General features: G+C 35.9%; 5 protein-coding genes across 7 annotated transcripts in view; 3 read left to right on the top strand and 2 right to left on the bottom strand.

Moving 5' to 3' along the window:
• LOC136816480 (hatching enzyme 1.2-like) overlaps window positions 1-3,611 on the top strand; it is a 32,227-nt gene extending 28,616 nt beyond the window's left edge. For 2 of the 3 annotated variants that reach the window (XM_067072816.1, XM_067072814.1), the window contains exons 4-9: window positions 1,504-1,608; window positions 1,757-1,903; window positions 2,065-2,176; window positions 2,326-2,501; window positions 2,656-2,746; window positions 3,068-3,611. In XM_067072816.1, the coding sequence (XP_066928917.1) occupies window positions 1,780-1,903; window positions 2,065-2,176; window positions 2,326-2,501; window positions 2,656-2,746; window positions 3,068-3,605 (1,041 nt within the window). In that variant the 5' untranslated portion in view covers window positions 1,504-1,608; window positions 1,757-1,779 and the 3' untranslated portion in view covers window positions 3,606-3,611. The remainder of the gene's footprint in view (window positions 1-1,503; window positions 1,609-1,756; window positions 1,904-2,064; window positions 2,177-2,325; window positions 2,502-2,655; window positions 2,747-3,067) is intronic. The other variant, XM_067072817.1, reaches the window with a different exon arrangement.
• Window positions 3,612-3,628: 17 nt separating this feature from the next.
• On the top strand, window positions 3,629-4,081 carry LOC136816518 (transcriptional regulatory protein AlgP-like). The gene has a single exon (XM_067072860.1). The coding sequence runs from the start codon at window positions 3,629-3,631 to the stop codon at window positions 4,079-4,081; it is 453 nt and encodes a 150-aa protein (XP_066928961.1).
• Window positions 4,082-6,773: 2,692 nt separating this feature from the next.
• Window positions 6,774-7,879, bottom strand: LOC136816481 (melanocyte-stimulating hormone receptor-like). Its single transcript, XM_067072818.1, has one exon. The coding sequence runs from the start codon at window positions 7,843-7,845 to the stop codon at window positions 6,850-6,852; it is 996 nt and encodes a 331-aa protein (XP_066928919.1). The 5' UTR covers window positions 7,846-7,879; the 3' UTR covers window positions 6,774-6,849.
• A 5,910-nt stretch (window positions 7,880-13,789) lies between these two features.
• LOC136816517 (lysophosphatidic acid receptor 3-like) lies at window positions 13,790-14,716 on the top strand. Its single transcript, XM_067072859.1, has one exon. It carries the CDS (start codon window positions 13,790-13,792, stop codon window positions 14,714-14,716), a length of 927 nt encoding a protein of 308 aa, XP_066928960.1.
• Window positions 14,717-14,800: 84 nt separating this feature from the next.
• LOC136816478 (protein Churchill-like) lies at window positions 14,801-17,662 on the bottom strand. Its single transcript, XM_067072812.1, has 2 exons — window positions 17,500-17,662; window positions 14,801-15,589 (listed from the first exon to the last, which is right to left on the bottom strand). The coding sequence occupies exons 1-2, from the start codon at window positions 17,582-17,584 to the stop codon at window positions 15,348-15,350; spliced, it is 327 nt and encodes a 108-aa protein (XP_066928913.1). The 5' UTR covers window positions 17,585-17,662; the 3' UTR covers window positions 14,801-15,347.

The raw sequence follows: 17,662 nt of genomic DNA, 5'->3' as shown, positions 1-17,662 counted from the left end.
TCCTAAAATCACCAAAATCGAATTTCTCTTTCAAAAGGTCAAGGTTTTCGAAAATTTGACAAAAATTCTTTCAAAGAATCTCAAAAACGTCAAAAGTTTTTCTCTCAAAGGGTTGATTTTTCAATTTTTTGCTTGGAAATTCCCTTCACATTGGAAACCTTGTACCTCCCTTCAGATTACCACCCAAAACAACCATTTAAAACTCTTCAAATTTAGGTGCTTCAAAACTAATATCACAATCTTTTACGAAATCCACCTCATCATTTCTCAAATCTTCCCTTGTACTTGGCGCGATAAAAGCTAAATCTGGCAAAAAGACCGACCACGAAATCAGGTCAAAAGACCACATTGGATATTAAAATTTATCTAAATCAGAAAAACTACTGTACCTGTGGAGACTGAAAATTTCATGGCGTGGTTGAGAAATATTGTACAGGAGACGAAGCCAAACCTCAAGATACCAGGTACTGGAGTCTGTACATCAAACTCATTACTAAATATTTCTTTTTTATCAAAATTATTTTTCGAACGTAGTCAAGTTAAAAGGGCGGTCGAAAACCTCATTGAAATCAATATCAGAAGAATTTTAAAAAACATTGAGTTTTGTATAAACCAAGCCTCAAGAAAAATCGTTTGGGCTTTTCCAGAAAAAACCTGTTGAGGAGTCTATTTCCATTCAAAGGGGGTATGGTTTGAAATGCAGTGGAATTTCATAGCAGTAGACAAAAATCCGTCAAAATAAGTGGAATTCCATGGGGGTAATGAATGAAACTCTGTAAAAATTCGGAATTCCAGAGGGGTATGATCCTAAAATTGCCTGGAATTCCAAGGGGGTAGTTCACAAAAGGTTGGAGCTCCTCAACAGGGGGTGTACGGTTTTTTTCTGGAAAAGCCCATTGGGATTACTTCAATAAGAGTTCTCAAAATTAGAATTTTACCAGCACAAAAAAAGTTGGACAAACAAGCGGTGATACCTTTGAATATAGAAGTAAAAATCAAAATCACTTTGTGGCTTTTTGGCACCCAAATGAATTAATGTGAAATCTGATTGGTTAGTCACCCGAAACAAAACCAAGATCAGCATTTTTGATCGGCAGACATCTTTTTTTTGGCAATGACAAGAATTACCCGTGACGTTTTATCATGTGAAGACGGAAGACGTAAATCATTTTTATAGTCCACATTTTCAAGGTGCCTAAACACAAATTCATATAAATAGGGGTGAATTAGGAAAGGGGAAATCAAATCAAACAAACCAACTCATAGGAGTAGAAAAGCATTGAAAAACTAGCAAAGATTTTGCGAAGAGAAACATAATGGAAATATTCTTTTTTCTTCTTCCACTAATGATGGGTAAACAAAATTTATAACAACTTACTCTTCTTTGATGTTGACTTTAATATTTGAGTGATTCGAATAATCTTACCTTCGCCTTCATACCGAAACTACGTTTTCAAAGAATGTTTAAAATCTCTCTGACAACTCCTTTCACTGACATTTCAGGTCTTTTGGTGCATCCAATCAAAGGAAGTGTTGAAAATGAATTATCCAAGGATCCAGTGGACGAAAATGTGTTCGATCGCATTCAACTCATCAATGGAGACGATGGTAAGAAAAATCTCATTTGAAAAATCTTGACTTTGATCTTTAGACCATTGTACTGAAAATGCGAATTTCAGGATGCAAATCCTCTGTTTCCTTTTCATGGTTAAAAACAAACAGTTCCTCTCAAAAAGATTTCAAATCTTTCATTTAGATCATTTTGAAGGCGATATTGTCATGTCAACAGAAGATGTCGAAAAATTGCTGAGTCAGCGAGAACGAAAACGACGAGAGGTTGTTTCGAGCACATTGTTGTTATGGCCGAACGGAGTTGTTCCCTATAATTTTAGCAACGGATTTCGTAAGTACATTTTGCAAATTTAAACAAAATCTGAAAAAAACATATTGACGCTATTTTCTGTATGGACCAATCTTGTCCCAAAATCATTTAACCAAAACTTTTCGTTTCGTTTGAACACCAAAATAATCTTGTAGATTGAATCTCGATATCTTTTATTTCAGCATATGAAAAACAAGTGAAAGAAGCGATGCGAGAAGTGGAAAGGTTGACTTGCATCCGATTCGTACCCAGGACTACACAAAGAGGATATGTCGAGTTCATCCGAGGATATGGGTAAGAAGGCTACTCCAAAATTCACAACTAGCGATAACCTTTCAGTCTCTCAGTCATGAAAACTTAATAGTATCTGTGACAAAGGTTTGATTTTTTCCTTATATTTTAGTCAAAAACACCCTCTAACAAACAAGAAATTTGTCTTTTAGATGTTATTCAGAGATCGGATATAAACGCCGCCAGCAACGAATTTCAATCGGTAGCGGATACCAATGGAAAGGCGTTATCATCCATGAGATTCTTCACGCTGTTGGTTTCTACCACGAACAATCGAGATTGGACAGAGATCAATATCTTCATATCAACTGGGATAACATCGATACAAGTAAGAACTTTCTCTAAAATATCCATTTCGTTTTGCATTTAAATCTAATCTATAAACATGTCATACCATTTCCATATAAAGTCTACTAAAGATCGGATGCTCTCAGAGAGGATTGACGAATTAAATTATCAAACCATTTATTTTACAATTTCAGGAAACAAAAGAAACTTCCAGAAATACGATCGCGGTGTTGCTGAATCCTTCGGCGAAAAATACGACAAAGGATCAGTCATGCAATATGGAAAGTAAGTAGACTTTTAAATCGAAAGTTCGAAAATTATCATTTCTACATGACGTTCTAAAGGCCATGCATTTCTACAATTCGAAACAAATTCGATAGGATGGCGCATATTGAGGTCTTTATTGGCTTAAACTCAAAAAAGCCGTTGCCAGCTGCTATACCGCATCGACATAAAAGAAGGAACCTAAAATAAAGTATAATGAACTTGAATTTGACCTAAAGTTTCGACACAACCAACTATAATGTTTCAAATAAAAAAATACTCATTAATAAATCCTTTATCAGACAAGCTCAAAAATATTTCAAATTTTTCCCATCTTTCCAGCTACGCGTTTGCGATCAACATACGTCTGATGACCATTGTCTCCAAGTCTGATGCTAAAGAAAGGTTGGGGCAACGTAGAGGGATGTCATCAAGCGATATCCGACAATTGAACATGAGATATGGATGTGGTGACGTCACTCCACCGCCCACAACCACCACCACAGTGGATCCAAGTTGTGTCGATAAGGAAAGATATTGTAAAAGGAGTGACATCGACTTATACTGCCATAAAAGTTTTATGGTTAGGGACAGTTGTCAACGCTCTTGCAACAATTGTCCACAAAAGCCAGCGACAACAACTTCTAAAATAATAACCACTCCAACCACAACATCAACCACTCCAGCTACGACAACGACCACCCCTAAAACGACCACGACCGCGCCAACAACAACTACAACGACCACCACTTCAACTACTACTTCTCCTACCACGACCATACCAACAACTACTACGACAACCACCGCTAGAACGACAACACGTCACAATTCAAATCGACCACCCCTACTGCTAAAACGACGACCATCCCTTCTGCTATAACGACGACCACCCCTTCCACTAAAATGACGACCACTCCTGCTAAAACGACGACCACCCCTACTGCTAAAACGACGACCACCCCTACTGCTAAAACGACGGCCATCCCTTCTGCTAAAACGACGGCCATCCCTTCTGCTAAAACGACGGCCATCCCTTCTGCTAAAACGACGACCACCCCTACTGCTAAAACGACGACCATTCCTTCTGCCAAAACGACGGCCATCCTTTCTGCTAAAACGACGGCCATCCCTTCTGCTAAAACGGCGACCATCCCTTCTGCTAAAACGACGACCACTCCTTCTGCTAAAACGACGACCACTCCTTCTGCTAAAACGACGACCATCCCTTCTGCTAAAACGACGACCATCCCTTCTGCTAAAACGACGGCCATCCCTTCTGCTAAAACGACGGCCATCCCTTCTGCTAAAACGACGGCCATCCCTTCTGCTAAAAACGACGGCCATCCCTTCTGCTAAAACGACGGCCTCCTTCTTCTGCTAAACGACGGCCATCCCTTCTGCTAAAACGACGACCACCCCTACTGCTAAAACGACGACCATTCCTTCTGCCAAAACGACGGCCATCCCTTCTGCTAAAACGACGGCCATCCCTTCTGCTAAAACGGCGACCATCCCTTCTGCTAAAACGACGACCACTCCTACCGCTAAAACGACGACCACTCCTACCGCTAAAACGACTACCACATCTTCGACGACAACAACGACATTGACAACACCAAAAACAAAGGGATGTGAAGACAAAAAGAGTTGTTGCGAAGAGTTGGCTTTAGGAGGACTTTGCAAAAACCGCTTGGTGGAAACTAAATGTATAAAATCGTGCGGAAAGTGCAATAATTCGAATGACGAGTAAATCACACTTTTATTTATTTCCAAAGCAACTTATAATTCATGAAATAATTTTATAGAAATATAATTATATAATAATTTTTTGACATCGCTTGTATAGAGCACTGAAGATGATTTGTAATCGAAAAGCTTTTGCTCAATTTTAAAATAAAACTTTGTTGTTTTTTCTTTAAATTAACTTTTGGAATAGCAAAATTTCAAAGAAATTTTATAGAAACAATCCTTCGGACTCGGTTAACATAAAATGTTGTACATGGTTTCGAAAATAAAACCTGTCATACTAAATTTATATGTTTTCCAAAACCCAAACTAAAATCACCAAAAGTCAACCCTATCGGATACACTCTTCAGAATTCAGTGAATTATCAACCCTATCAGATCCAGTGTGTCCCAAAAACTTTATGTACTTTATGTAAAACTTTGTCCACTTTTTTCTGGACACGCTGTATTTTCGGAGCTTGAAAAAGGGACCCTGACCAGCGGAATTGTCGCCCTTGTTTGATAATGGGTCGAATCCAGTTCATAATAAGCGAATGTTAATCTGTAATAATTTTGTTACTTTTTTGTCAACACCTCTTTTTAGGGGCTTTAGGGTGTGAAAGAATTGGTGAGTAGAAGAATTTTCTGGCGTCCCCTTTAGCATCGAATTGGACACCGAATTGAAATACACGTTGTTGTTTTTTTAAGATACTAGTTTTACCAAGCAGCCTTAATGTTTCGGCATAATTGCACTTGAGTCCCCCGGGGGGACTGTTTTTTTCAGATCTAAATTAATGATCTTATTTGTGAAAAAATTGGAAAGAAATATGATAATGCTTTTAAAGAACGGACAATACTTGGGTATGGACTATAAGATATAATAGTGTATCTTCCGTTCTTTAGAATAATCCTTTTGTATAATGCTTTTAAAGAACGTACAATACTTGGGTATGGACTACAAGATATAATAATATATTCTTCGTTCTTTAAAATAACCCCTTTGTATAATGCTTTTAAAGAACGGAAAATACTTGGGTATGGACTATAAGATATAATAGTGTATCTTCCGTTCTTTAGAATAACCCCTTTCTATAATGCTTTTAAAGAACGGGCAATAATTGGTAATGGGCTTTAAATTATAATAGTGTATCTTTGGTATGGACTTTTTAAATAAACTAACAAAAGGAAAATTATTGTTCAGTTACTTGCAGTTTAGTCCCGCCAATTACTATATATACTCGCAGTTTAGTCCCGCCAATTACTATATATACTCGCAGTTTAGTCCCGCCAATTACTATATATATACTTGCAGTTCAGTCCCGACAATTACTATATATATACTTGCAGTTCAGTCCCGCCATTTTTGTTCTTTTTTAACGAAAATTCTTAAAAATTTCGTCGGGATTGAATTACAATCCCGTGTCGGGACTCAACTACAATTATGCCAATGTTTCTTAAGAAATCGGCCTTTTGAGCCTTAAATGTTTCTTACATGTTTCTAAACTTTTTGACATAATCAGCCTATTTTTCATGCAAAGAAAAAAAAAACATTGGTTTTGATTGGAAGGTTCTTTAAAAAACGAATCAAAAAATGTTATTTTCTCATTCTCAGCCCTAGCATGTTTTTTAGATGTTTCTTAGTTTTTAGGCATTCTGAGTCTCATGTTTCTTAAAAGTGTGTTTCTTAAAAAAAACAAAAAACGTGTAGGACGTGAAATAAATCTTCAAATAAAATTGCAAAATTTATCCGATTTTTTCTAGATTTAATATCACATGGACAAATTTGAAATGTAGTTAAGTTTTTGTAAAAAATGATGTTATAGTTCTCAAGGGAATCATATATCATTTAAAACTAGTGCACTCTTCTTTTACCGTCTTCGTCCCAAAGACGACGTTAAAAATAAATTTTCAAGTCGTCTTGAGATCTGAAAACGACTATTAACTACCCTATTAAAATTCACTATGCTCATGAGAAAATTGAAATGAAAAGAATAAAATCTAGCTGCGATCCAGATAATCCCTAAGAGCTTTCTTTTTGTTTAATCCTGCCGTACTTTTTCAAAGTTGCCGTCCTAGAATGCTAAAGGTTCCTATCAACCCCTCCAGGTTGCAGTCAACCTATGACCAATTGACAATGTATCCCGTAACCGAACCCATAGCTATTAGATTGCGACAGGCAAATCAAATAGTCGTAAATAGTCAAAGATGGAATAAAGGGGGACCACCCAGACTGAAAATGTTAAAAAATTTGGGGATTTAAAGATACTATATGAAATGAATAGTTCGAGTATTTAATTCAAACAGAAAATTTTTTCAAATTTTTCTAAAATCTTAATAAATTCAAATATTTTTACAAGTGCGTATAACATAATTCGATTTATTTAAATGAACATGGTTTTTTAAGGTTCAAATTTTTCTTCTTCCATGCAGGGCTTCATTTCTTCGACTTCGCCCGTGGACGAAATTGTAGAAGAAATTTTCTCACTTTTCAACGCAAACTTCGAATGGAGATAAGTGAACTTCTTGTGAATCCGCTCACGGAAAATATAAATCATAGGGTCCGCAAGCGACCGAGAAATCAAAAGTATGAATAACAAAGACCCAATTACACTACCACTGTAAGGTGTAAATGATTGTTCGTAGTGTGTCAAGTACCATATGACGGAAGGCATCGTACTCACCACGTATGAGATCACGATACTGAAACAAAAAGCCGTCACTTTATTCTGCTGTTCTTTTTGTTCCTTAGAATACCACAATGATGCTGACGGTTGCCCTGGCGACAATTTACTCTTGTGTTTTGATTGATTGGAGCAACGAATATGAAAAATGATGTAAGAATACACACACGTGATGACGACATTGGAAACCAATAGTAACGAGAATAACACGATCAAGAACAGGTTGAAATTGTAGCGAATCGTAAGAGCTGGTAGCACGCTCAATAACCAAACAATAATTGAGGTTGCAATAACGAATTTCGGATTAATCTCCTTATATTTGAATGGAAATTTCACTGCAATGAATCTCTCCAAGGTTAGCATGCCAATGTGAATTAATGACGTAATCAAACCAAAACCAATCATGTAAGCGCCTGCCCAAAGTTCCTGACCGTTAACATAACATGCAGAATCTGCTAAGACACCGACTCCTAATAAGACGTTTGCGACACAAAGACTTGTCAGAATCATTTCATTCCGTTTGGCGCCTGTAGAATACTTTTGATGATTCTGCATCTTTTTACGTTGCTTAGTAACGATGAATATGAGGGCCATTATGTTGAGGATGACGACACAGGAGGCTGTTATGAACATGAGGATGACGCAAGCTTTGTAGCCATCCTTCGTCTGGTGGAAGGAGACCAATGACATTTCTGGCAAGTCTTTTTTGTTCATTTAAGGCTCTGTTTTTATTACTTTTTCCTATTGATAAAAATTTTTTGAAACACGCAGAAGTTAAAACCATTGAGTTTGAGTTTAAAGCCTGACGGGCTAGAGTAGAATCTCTAACCTTTCTAAGACAAAAAAAAAGTAAAGTCACTTATTTCCCATCCAGAAACTCGCCCTTCGTGATTGGAAGTCAATAAAACTGCCCCTTGAATTTGTCAAAAATTTAAAATGTAAAAATGTAAAATTTAAATGCTTCACTCTTTCGTGTCAAACTTTAGAGTTGAAGGCATTATAAAGTATTTTACGAAAGATTACAAATACAGACTATGCTTTTAAACTAAAGTTCTACGGTTTTTGAAACACCACCCACATCGAAAACCGACACTACCAACAAACCATCAGAGACTCTTCTCACATTTGATTTAAAACACTCACTTTTCACTCTTAACACTTGTTATGCATTTCTTGCAAATTGTGAGCTTGCAAATCATTTTTATTATCGCAATAATTACATGTGTGGTTTTAGAAAGAATTGTACGTATCAAATGAATCGCATGATGGTAGAGTTGTAAAAAAGGCTTCATAAATTACACGTTTTTTTTTATAAAAGCATCCAAAAATTTTAAAGCCTTAGGGTGTTCTTAACTTTTTGAGTTTTAAGCCTAAAAGGGTTCTTAACATGTTCTTATTTTCACAGTTTTTTGAACATTTTTTTTTTAAGAAACTGGCTGTTTTAGAGTCGGCAAAGCCTAAAAATGTTCTCAACTTGTTCTTAATATTTCGGCCATCAAAGCCTTATGTTCTTATATAACTTTTTGTTATAAAAAACGTGTATGTTTCCCGTTATGTTTAAAGCTTTTTTGGACCCTTTCGTACGAGTTCGGTGCGAGTTCGGCACCCTTATCTTACCGCCCCTTCACACCCGATTTCAACACTGTTAATAACGAAAACAACCTCTACTTAAAATTTGTAAACAAATACCTAGACTGGAGTCTACTTCTAACTGAACTTATTACGTTCTGATGATTTTGATGGCGCTATATGTCCAGTGAAGTAGACTAGATCCTATAGGATATCGCCATCTTGAACTTTTTTTACTTTCGTTTTCAAAAATCTTTAAGAACACTAAAACAATTGAATATATTGTAAAACCCCATCAGAGTGTATGAAACTATAATAAAAGCATGAAAATACCCCTAAAATTTGAAAAAAATAATTTATTGGTCATGATTTTCTGATTGTTTTTCTCCAAAATGGGACTAGATCTAGAGTGTATCTATTTGCTACCACCTCAAACAAAGCCAGAAAATGGAGCCTGCCAAATTATGCCGGGCCAGTTTATCAGCGCCATCCAATCTATCAAAAAGCTAAAGTGGCCTTGGGCTAAAAAATACCCCACTCGTTTGAAAGAGACTCTCCTTCATTTTATACTTACTCCACTAAAATGTTATCACCGGGTCACAGAGACAGGGATGAGTGACGCTGTCGAGGTAGAGTAGCATAGTTGCTATGATAATGGGCCATTCCATTTTATATCCATATATGGGGTGGACGAAAATTTCCAGGGGGTAATCCGAAAATAATTTCTAGGGGGTATAACGATGTATTTTTTTATTTTGCAGGAGGTAAAAGTTTATTCTAAAATTTCTAGGGGTAAAAGACTGATTTTAGAATCTTTCTAAGGGTTCTTTTGCCATTTTCCAGGGGGTATCCACATATTTCTAAGGATCTTTATTTGCCTTAAAAAGGTTCGTCCCCAATGGTCATAAATATTTGAAAAGAAGGGAGCTCCAAAATTTCCAAAAATCAGAAATGATTTTTAAGTGCTCTTAACTTACTTCCGGAATGACCTTAGGATCTCAGGACTCAAAGGCTAAAAAATGTTCCAATAAGGCCGAGAATATAGCCTGGAAGCCACTTAACCCCTCTAAAATCGAAATATTCAAAATATTTTGACCTCAATGACTTAATGATTGTAGTTGAAAAGAAACCGTCGAGGTCAAGTAAGCCAAAAAAAAAACAAATAATGATCCACAACACCAGGGAATTGAACAGCTCAAAAAGTCTAAACTTCTTCCTAATGCCACCAAAAACCCAATAAAGTCCAATAGAAGACCAAGGATTGCAATGATCTTTTCTTCTTATATCAAATACAAATTGATTATAAAAGGTCATGTCGTGAATGAAGTACAATGTTTGTGACTTGTTTTTATAATCTTCGATCAAGGTTTAGCGGTTCAGCTTATACTCGCCTTTCTTAATCTATTGCCATCAACATGCGGACAATTTAATATTAAATACCTCTAAATGAAATTTGATAAAATCTTTCAAATAACTCAAAGAGAGACGAAATTAATCTCATAAGTTGTTTGCTGTAATGCTATTATCCCACCAATGACAACATTTTATTTCTGTTTCCATCAATTCTGTTATTGATTTTCGGTTACTTAACCTAAAAAACTTAGACGGTTACAAAATATGCGAGTAGGCGTGCCAAAGAGTGATATACAAAAACACCTTCCCAAAAGTGACATGGGAGAAATCTCCATTTCTTAACCAAACATATTTTTTTCTTCGATTTTATTGCGATTAAACCAAATTTCAAAATGATGAAAGAAAATTCAACTAAGCTCAAATGATTTATCAAAAACCAATGCAAAAGTTCGCATGATTTCTATAGCACTGAAAATTTCATATTCAAGTTGACAAATCTGCAGGTACACGCTGGTAGAATTAAGAGGAATCCAGGGTCCAGGGGTATCGTAGACAGGAAAAATTCTCAGTAATCTTAGCAAGAAAGTGTTGGTCAAAGTACCGCCGATAAATTGAAGTAGAGCTATGAAAGAAATCGGTCTGCGATTCAGACTGCCTTCATCGTGAATCAACGCAGAGCCTCCAAAGTTTTAAAACAACAATCAAAGCATGAAGGATCAAAGTTTCCCGAGCTTTTTATCAACCTTAGGCCCACTTAAACAAACACCATCAACTTTAACCACAAAGATTATCAATCAAAAACAAAATTATCGTGCTCAACCTCTAAACAAAACAAACAACATGTTGACTAAAATATTTCAATATCAATCACATAGTAGGGGGAAATTTGTAAAATAACCTTATAAAACCCTTAAAATAGTGTTTTTCAGCCAGAAACAGCTATTTTGTCCAAGTTTTGCACTTTTTGAAGCTCAATATCTTGAGTTAGGTACAGAAATCACCTGTACTCGCAATATATCCCTAATCTTTATTTTTTTGAGAGCTTTCCAAAAATATACAACAGGTCTCTCTTTTCTCAAGCTAAAATTTTCATTAAATTTTGACCCTATGATTTTTGCCTGAGACCGTCATATTTGTCCGAAAAACACACCAAAATGTCCGAAAGAAAATTGGCACCTATGTTATTTTGATTCCCCTACCCCTTACCATGAACATGAACATATAAACAACTGGACATCCATTTCTTTTGTCTTTTTTTAGAAAGGGCTACTAGCTTCGTTGCCGCCTCGTTAAAAGCATAAAATGAAACAATAGATTTTGATGATATAACACTTGGGAACCTTGCTAGCAACGTCAAAACTTCGACAAAAGTCTCTGTTGTTCTACTCTTCTCAACTCTTTTATCTATATCATAACAAAGATAACAGAGGCAAAATCATCGTCAGCTTGACAAAACTCCGACTAATATTTCTAAATTTTGATTTAAAAGTGTCGAATAATTTTAGAGAGTGTCAAATTCTAATTTTGATATTCTTATGACACAGGCTCTCAACTTTGGCAAGCTATTTTTTCAAGTCATAAAAAAAATTATTGGAGTAACAAAAGGGATTCAAAAGTATTTCAGAGTTGAAAAATATTGATAAAATATATTGCAAACTTGTGAAAAAATTCAAAAATATTTTTTTGGGGGATTAGGAGTAATGTTCAAGCTCTATCAATTATTTTACCTAAATAATTCAAAGAAATAAAATTATGACGGAATATTGTCGGATTTTTCATACCAATTTTGAAATACAGGCAGCAACGAAGCTTGCTTCAAAGAGACAATAAAAGATAGATGTCCTGTCGTTTATATGTTCATGTCCTTACGTTTCCAAAAATGTATAACAAGTGCTTTGTCTAAAAAAGTCGCACGATCTCAAACAATCGAACAAATCCCCCCCCCCCCTACTAACATCAATAATTATTGTGATCTCATAGAAATGTCCCGAGAGGACTTGACCGTGTCACATCAGGACAAGGAGGTAAGGAGGTTCTTCATACATGCATCCCTGTCTCATTTTCGTTTGGAACCCATTGCTTGATCATTACAAAAAATATCGAACAGAAATGAGTTTGTCTCCACTGAAAGAGCCTTCTTTAAATCTCAGCATACATTTCTGAGCTCACTAACAAATTCGCAGAGAGATCTTACACGTTTCTTATATAAGAACAAACTATATAGAACACCAGACTTCTATGACCAAAATATTGAGGACAAGCAAAAAATATTTTAAGGCTTTGCGGGCTCTAAAATACCCGATGTCTTAGAAAAATGACAGAAATGCTCACAAAATGGTGAAAATGAGAACATGTTAAGAACATTTTCAGGCTTCAAACTCAAAAGCTTAAGAACATCCGAAGGTTTCAAAAATTTTGGATGTTCTCATAAAAAAATATGTATTCCATGGTCATTTATGTCTGAAGTTCTTCATGACATCAATCACCAAAAGAAAAATTCAAATCAACTTCCTTTCAAAATTTTCATTTATTTTCCCAAATTTTGTCGAATCGTAAAAACACTCAAATTTCTTTGATCCAGAAAACCGACAGCCTACCGTATGTGTATCTATGTTTACTCTACAAATTTGAGAAAGCTTCGCGTGGCGAATGTAAACATTGAAAAATATTACGACAGATTGAAAAACTACTGTATATTTTAGCTTCCTAAAAGGAGGAAGGAGGAGCAATAAATAATTTGATAATTTGTTGTAATATCTTAATTACAGGTTTGATAAAGGAATGAACGAATTAATTTGGTGGAAATTGGATATTTTTAGTATAATTTTTCAGCGAATAACAAGTTATATTGGAAAAACTGAATAAAAAATCGAAAAAAAACATTCCATTTAGAAATATGAATAAATTCACAAGAGACATTCATAAAATTGCAAGCGGTTGAATATTACAAATCGGAATTAAAGACTCGTGGGTATGTGATAATGAAAAGGGCATTCAGCGAATAGAAAGGTGAAAACTTCTCAACCGACAAAAATCACAGATTTTTTATCACGTAACTGGAGAGCAGAGCAGGGAAAAGAGTAATGTTGACTTTTATCACCATATAAAGTCGATATGAGGTAGTGATAAGTTGAAAAAATCTTTCTGGTGGTTTTGACTGATGACGTTCAGGTTGTTTGTTTTGATGAAGTTTTATAAAGGTAAACAAACCAAAGAAGAAAGAGAGTCGCTTTTGAAACTTCATTTGAATCTCATTTATAAAAAATACATCTCTCGTTCATTACGATTGAGACGAAGAGGCACTTGTGTCTTGATTTCTCGGGTATGTATTAATGAAGTGAAAGCCCGAAGGGCTAGAAGCGAATCTTTAACCTTTCTCAGAAAAGAAAAAGTGAAGCCTTAAGATATACGCCGTTTTTTTTTGATGACGTATTGAATTTAGTGGTTTCTTTGTTTTCGAGTTATATATTTTTTGAAATCAAGCGGCAAATTTTAATTTCAATCTGGTGATTGTATTAAAACCACGCGGACCGCTCAAGGCCACGCAACTTAGGTAGGATTTAGTGGTATCAAATCCTTCTTAGGAGATTCGCTTCTAGCCCTTTGGGCTTTTACTTCATTGGTGTGTGTCTCATCACTTATAAATTTATTATAACATGGTGTAAATTTCTATTTAAATATTATAGAGTTGAAAATTATCAAATTTTATAAATTCGCTTAAAACACTCCAGTCAACATGACGTTCAAAGATGGAGAAGCAACATTCAAAGGACTCGTTATTTTCATCATATTGGAAGGATTCACCATCGTGTTTTTAAACACCACAGCCATCTTCACGATGGTCTACAAGTTACGAAGAAACTCAAAGACATCGAGAAGAGGGCGGAAGATGACGCCCGATAAACAAATCATTATCAGTTTATGTTTAACAAATTTCACGTCAGGGGCGGCTGTGATAGTGGAGTTCGCTTGTTTTGCTGCAGGTGAACCAATCTCTTCCAAGAAGATCTTAGTCCTGGCGTTTATCATCTTATTCAGTTTGATTGCTTCGTTACTTCACGTTATTCTATTATCATTGGAACGCTTCATGGCTCTCAAATTTCCCTTCCGACATCGTGAAGTCAAAAAGAGATCAACTGTTCTAGCATTGGTGTTTGTGTGGGTTATCAGTGCATTGCCAACGTTAACCATATTCATCAACAGATCTGGAGCATTGGAAATCATCTCCATCATAATGATCATTACTGACTTCTTCCTCATCCTATCCAGCATCTACATCATCAGTGTTACCAAAAAAGTGTTGAGTGGACAAAACGCTGGTATGATTGGTGGTTCAAAAACTGAATCACGTGATTATGAGAAAGAGATTACACGCTTCTGGTCTACCATTATGGTTGCTTATATCTTATTCACCATACCCCCTGTTTTGATCATGATCTTCAAAGGTGGAGAAGCTGTTTCATTGTACAGTGGAGCACGTGTAGATGGAGTTTTAATGATTCTCATTCTACTAAAAGCAATTGCTGACCCTTTGTTGTATATTTTGGCTAATCAAATGAATTGTTGTAAACACTCGAAAGATTCGAAATCTTTAGAAGCCTCAAATTCGGTACAAAAGACTTATGATACAAATGCAACTTCTGTTTATGATTCAAAACTGTGAGAACTCGAAAGATTCGAAATCTTTAGAAGCCTCAAATTCGGTACAAAAGACTTATGATACAAATGCAACTTCTGTTTATGATTCAAAACTGTGAGAAATTGCAAAGTTCTTTTTGCTAGTGGGAGTAATAGTTTTTTTGAAAATATGTAGTGTAAATAAATTAAAACAATATCAAAACAATAAAAAATACCTGGGTATTAAGCAAAGATAGCTATTGAGTCAGTTTGTTACTTTTCCAACGTCTCTCTAGGGTTACAAAAGTAGCATAGTGTCAAAATAATCTCTCTAAGGGTCAGCTTTAGGAAAACACGTATCTGAAGGCATAGACGTAGCGAGATACCCTGCAAAATTTATGGGTGAGAGCGGTTTTTACGACATGTAATTATTGTCTTTGTTTTATCAAAAGATAGTGAATATATCATAAACGTCTGCACTCCCTCATAAATTTTGCAGGGTATCTCGCTACGCCTATGGAGGGGGTACTTTTTGTCTCTCTAACGATCACATTTTGCTGAAATTCAACCCCAGGTACAATAATCAATATTATAAAAAGCTTTAAAAAACTTTATCATTAATAAAAATGACCATTCTGAAGTGAATTTGCGAACATTGACAAGTTGAGGTGTCCCATTCACCTTTCACTACCTTTTGGGATAAACTGTTGTACAGTGTCTTCACCTGTTCCACATAATAAACAGTTCATCGAATATTCTTGCTCTTCATCAATCACCGAGAAAGTATACTCATGTTCAGCAATGACATGCGCACAACTGTCACACGTGTGAATGTAGGTTATATTTTCTTCTTCATCATCTTCTTTCAATTGTTTATTCGAAATCTTGATCAATTCTCGCTTCCCACACTCTTTGCAACCTATCAAAAAGCAAATTCTTAATATACCTTCAGGGGAAGAAATTTTGGCGGGAATTTACTTTGGCGGATGGCGGGAAAAATTAAAATTTAGTGGGAAATTCTAAATTCTATCTGACCTCATTAAAAAGTTTATATAGTGTTTTAGACATTTATCGCTACTTTAATAGGTAAAGTCCATTCACTTTTTAATGGACGTATTGAAAAAAATAAATTTTCACCGCTTTAAAATATATTTACAGGATCGCTCTTTAAATCAATATACTGTATACAGTATACTACTGTATTCAATAAGAACCCGTTTTCGATCAGATTGTAAACTACCATTAAACTTTCTCAGAAACGATTAACATTAACTATTTTGTGTTTCATTTCAATGATTTTTCTAAATTTGATTTTAATTTTTTCTCCGGGTGTTTTACCCTTCGTCATACTATTTGGTATTTTATGTTTTATTGTCCGATAAACTGCCATATTGTATGAAAATTTGATACACCCCTTTTTCTCACAGCCCCACTGGGAATCCTTCCCACTGGAAAAATCGGCCAAAATATCGTCCCCGGTGGAAAATTTATGTCCTCGCTGAAAATAATCAGATAAGCTAATCCTTACTGCAAATTATTCTGGTATTTTTTCCACCCCCACTGAATTTTCTTGCTCAGAAACAATGGAATTCGAATCCCCAGTCATGACCGAAATGGGAATATCAATCCCCATTGAGTTTTGGTCAGCTATTTCTACCCCCACTGGCTGAAAAATCTCACCGAATCTGTGTTTTAATGTATGTTGTCCCACTCTTAAAAATTCGCTTGTTTCAAGGCGGAATCTGCAATCATTCGAGCTAGGAAATATCAAATATTGACGGGGTGTGTCGCTGAGGTTCGAAAATGTGACCCTGAATGGGACCATAGACATATGAATATGTCTATGATGAGGCTGAAGATGATGATGTAATTCCCCCAAAAACGTACCTTAAGAAGGACTAATTTCTTTAATTTGTTGTTTTTGAGACCCTGCCCTACTGTGGACTCATGGAGGTGAGAAGATAAATAAAGGTACCCTAACCAAGCGGCGCATCCCATCCCACATCTTTTTGCCCCCGATTCCAGGACTCACCCGGGTAAATGGTGTTTCGAATCCCTACAAACCCCCTGTAGTTATTCAACATATACATCATATACATGACATCCTGCTGAATAGCAAAAGGTCTACCACCCGGGGGGAGGGGGAGGGGCAGCTGGGCAAAACGACCGACGGGTATGTGTGGGTCCTAAGGGTACCTTTTCCAATATGCACTGTAAGGGTCGGAAAAACTAGAGATGCACAGTAAGGGTAGAAATTTCAGAAAACTCTTGAAAAATCTAGATATTTTGACCAAAAATGCTAGAATTTTGACCATTTTTGCACGAAAGGGATCGAAAATTTGGGGGAAAATGCTCTAGGGGTATGATTTTCACTCATTTTTGCTGCACTGTAAGGGTGCAATTTTAAAAGCCAATTTTTGGCCCACACATACCGTCAGTCCGTAAACCCAGTACCCCCCCCCGGGTCTATCGATCCTTTTCGTACTTCAAAACACCCTCAAAGTGGTACAAATTCGTAGGTTAGTCTCTAGAAGGGTCACAAAATCACTAAAATTGAGAAATCCCCTCTTAAAGGCTCGCGATTTTAAAAAATCTTGACCAAAAGTCGCCCAAAATCTTGGCAAGAATCTTTTTCAAAGCCAAAGGGTCTCAATCAAATCAAAAATGTTTTTTCTCTTACAGTTAAAGGCTCGATTAGCTACTTTCGTCTCTGACATACCTTTTACCTTACAAACCTTTAAAATCTAATACCACTTCCTCTGATTTAGAATAAAAAAGACATACCAAGCTAGCTAAGCTATGCTAGACTAGAAAATAAATTTGTTTTACCTTTAAAATTGATCAAGTAGGATCCTGATTCCAAGCATGTTTTATTTCGATTTGGAAATGGATTTATAACACATTCTTTACACATAACCAAGCTGTAATACAAAAATTATTCGTGTTCTTTAATTCTTTTCTCTCTTCTCGCGAGGCACATCAATGGATAAGA

This window comes from Clytia hemisphaerica, unplaced genomic scaffold (assembly GCF_902728285.1).
Source record: "Clytia hemisphaerica strain Z4C2 unplaced genomic scaffold, Clytia hemisphaerica genome assembly, whole genome shotgun sequence".
Taxonomy (NCBI): domain Eukaryota; kingdom Metazoa; phylum Cnidaria; class Hydrozoa; order Leptothecata; family Clytiidae; genus Clytia; species Clytia hemisphaerica.
Note: the sequence above shows the minus strand (reverse complement) of the source record. Positions and strands in the feature narration are given on the sequence as shown.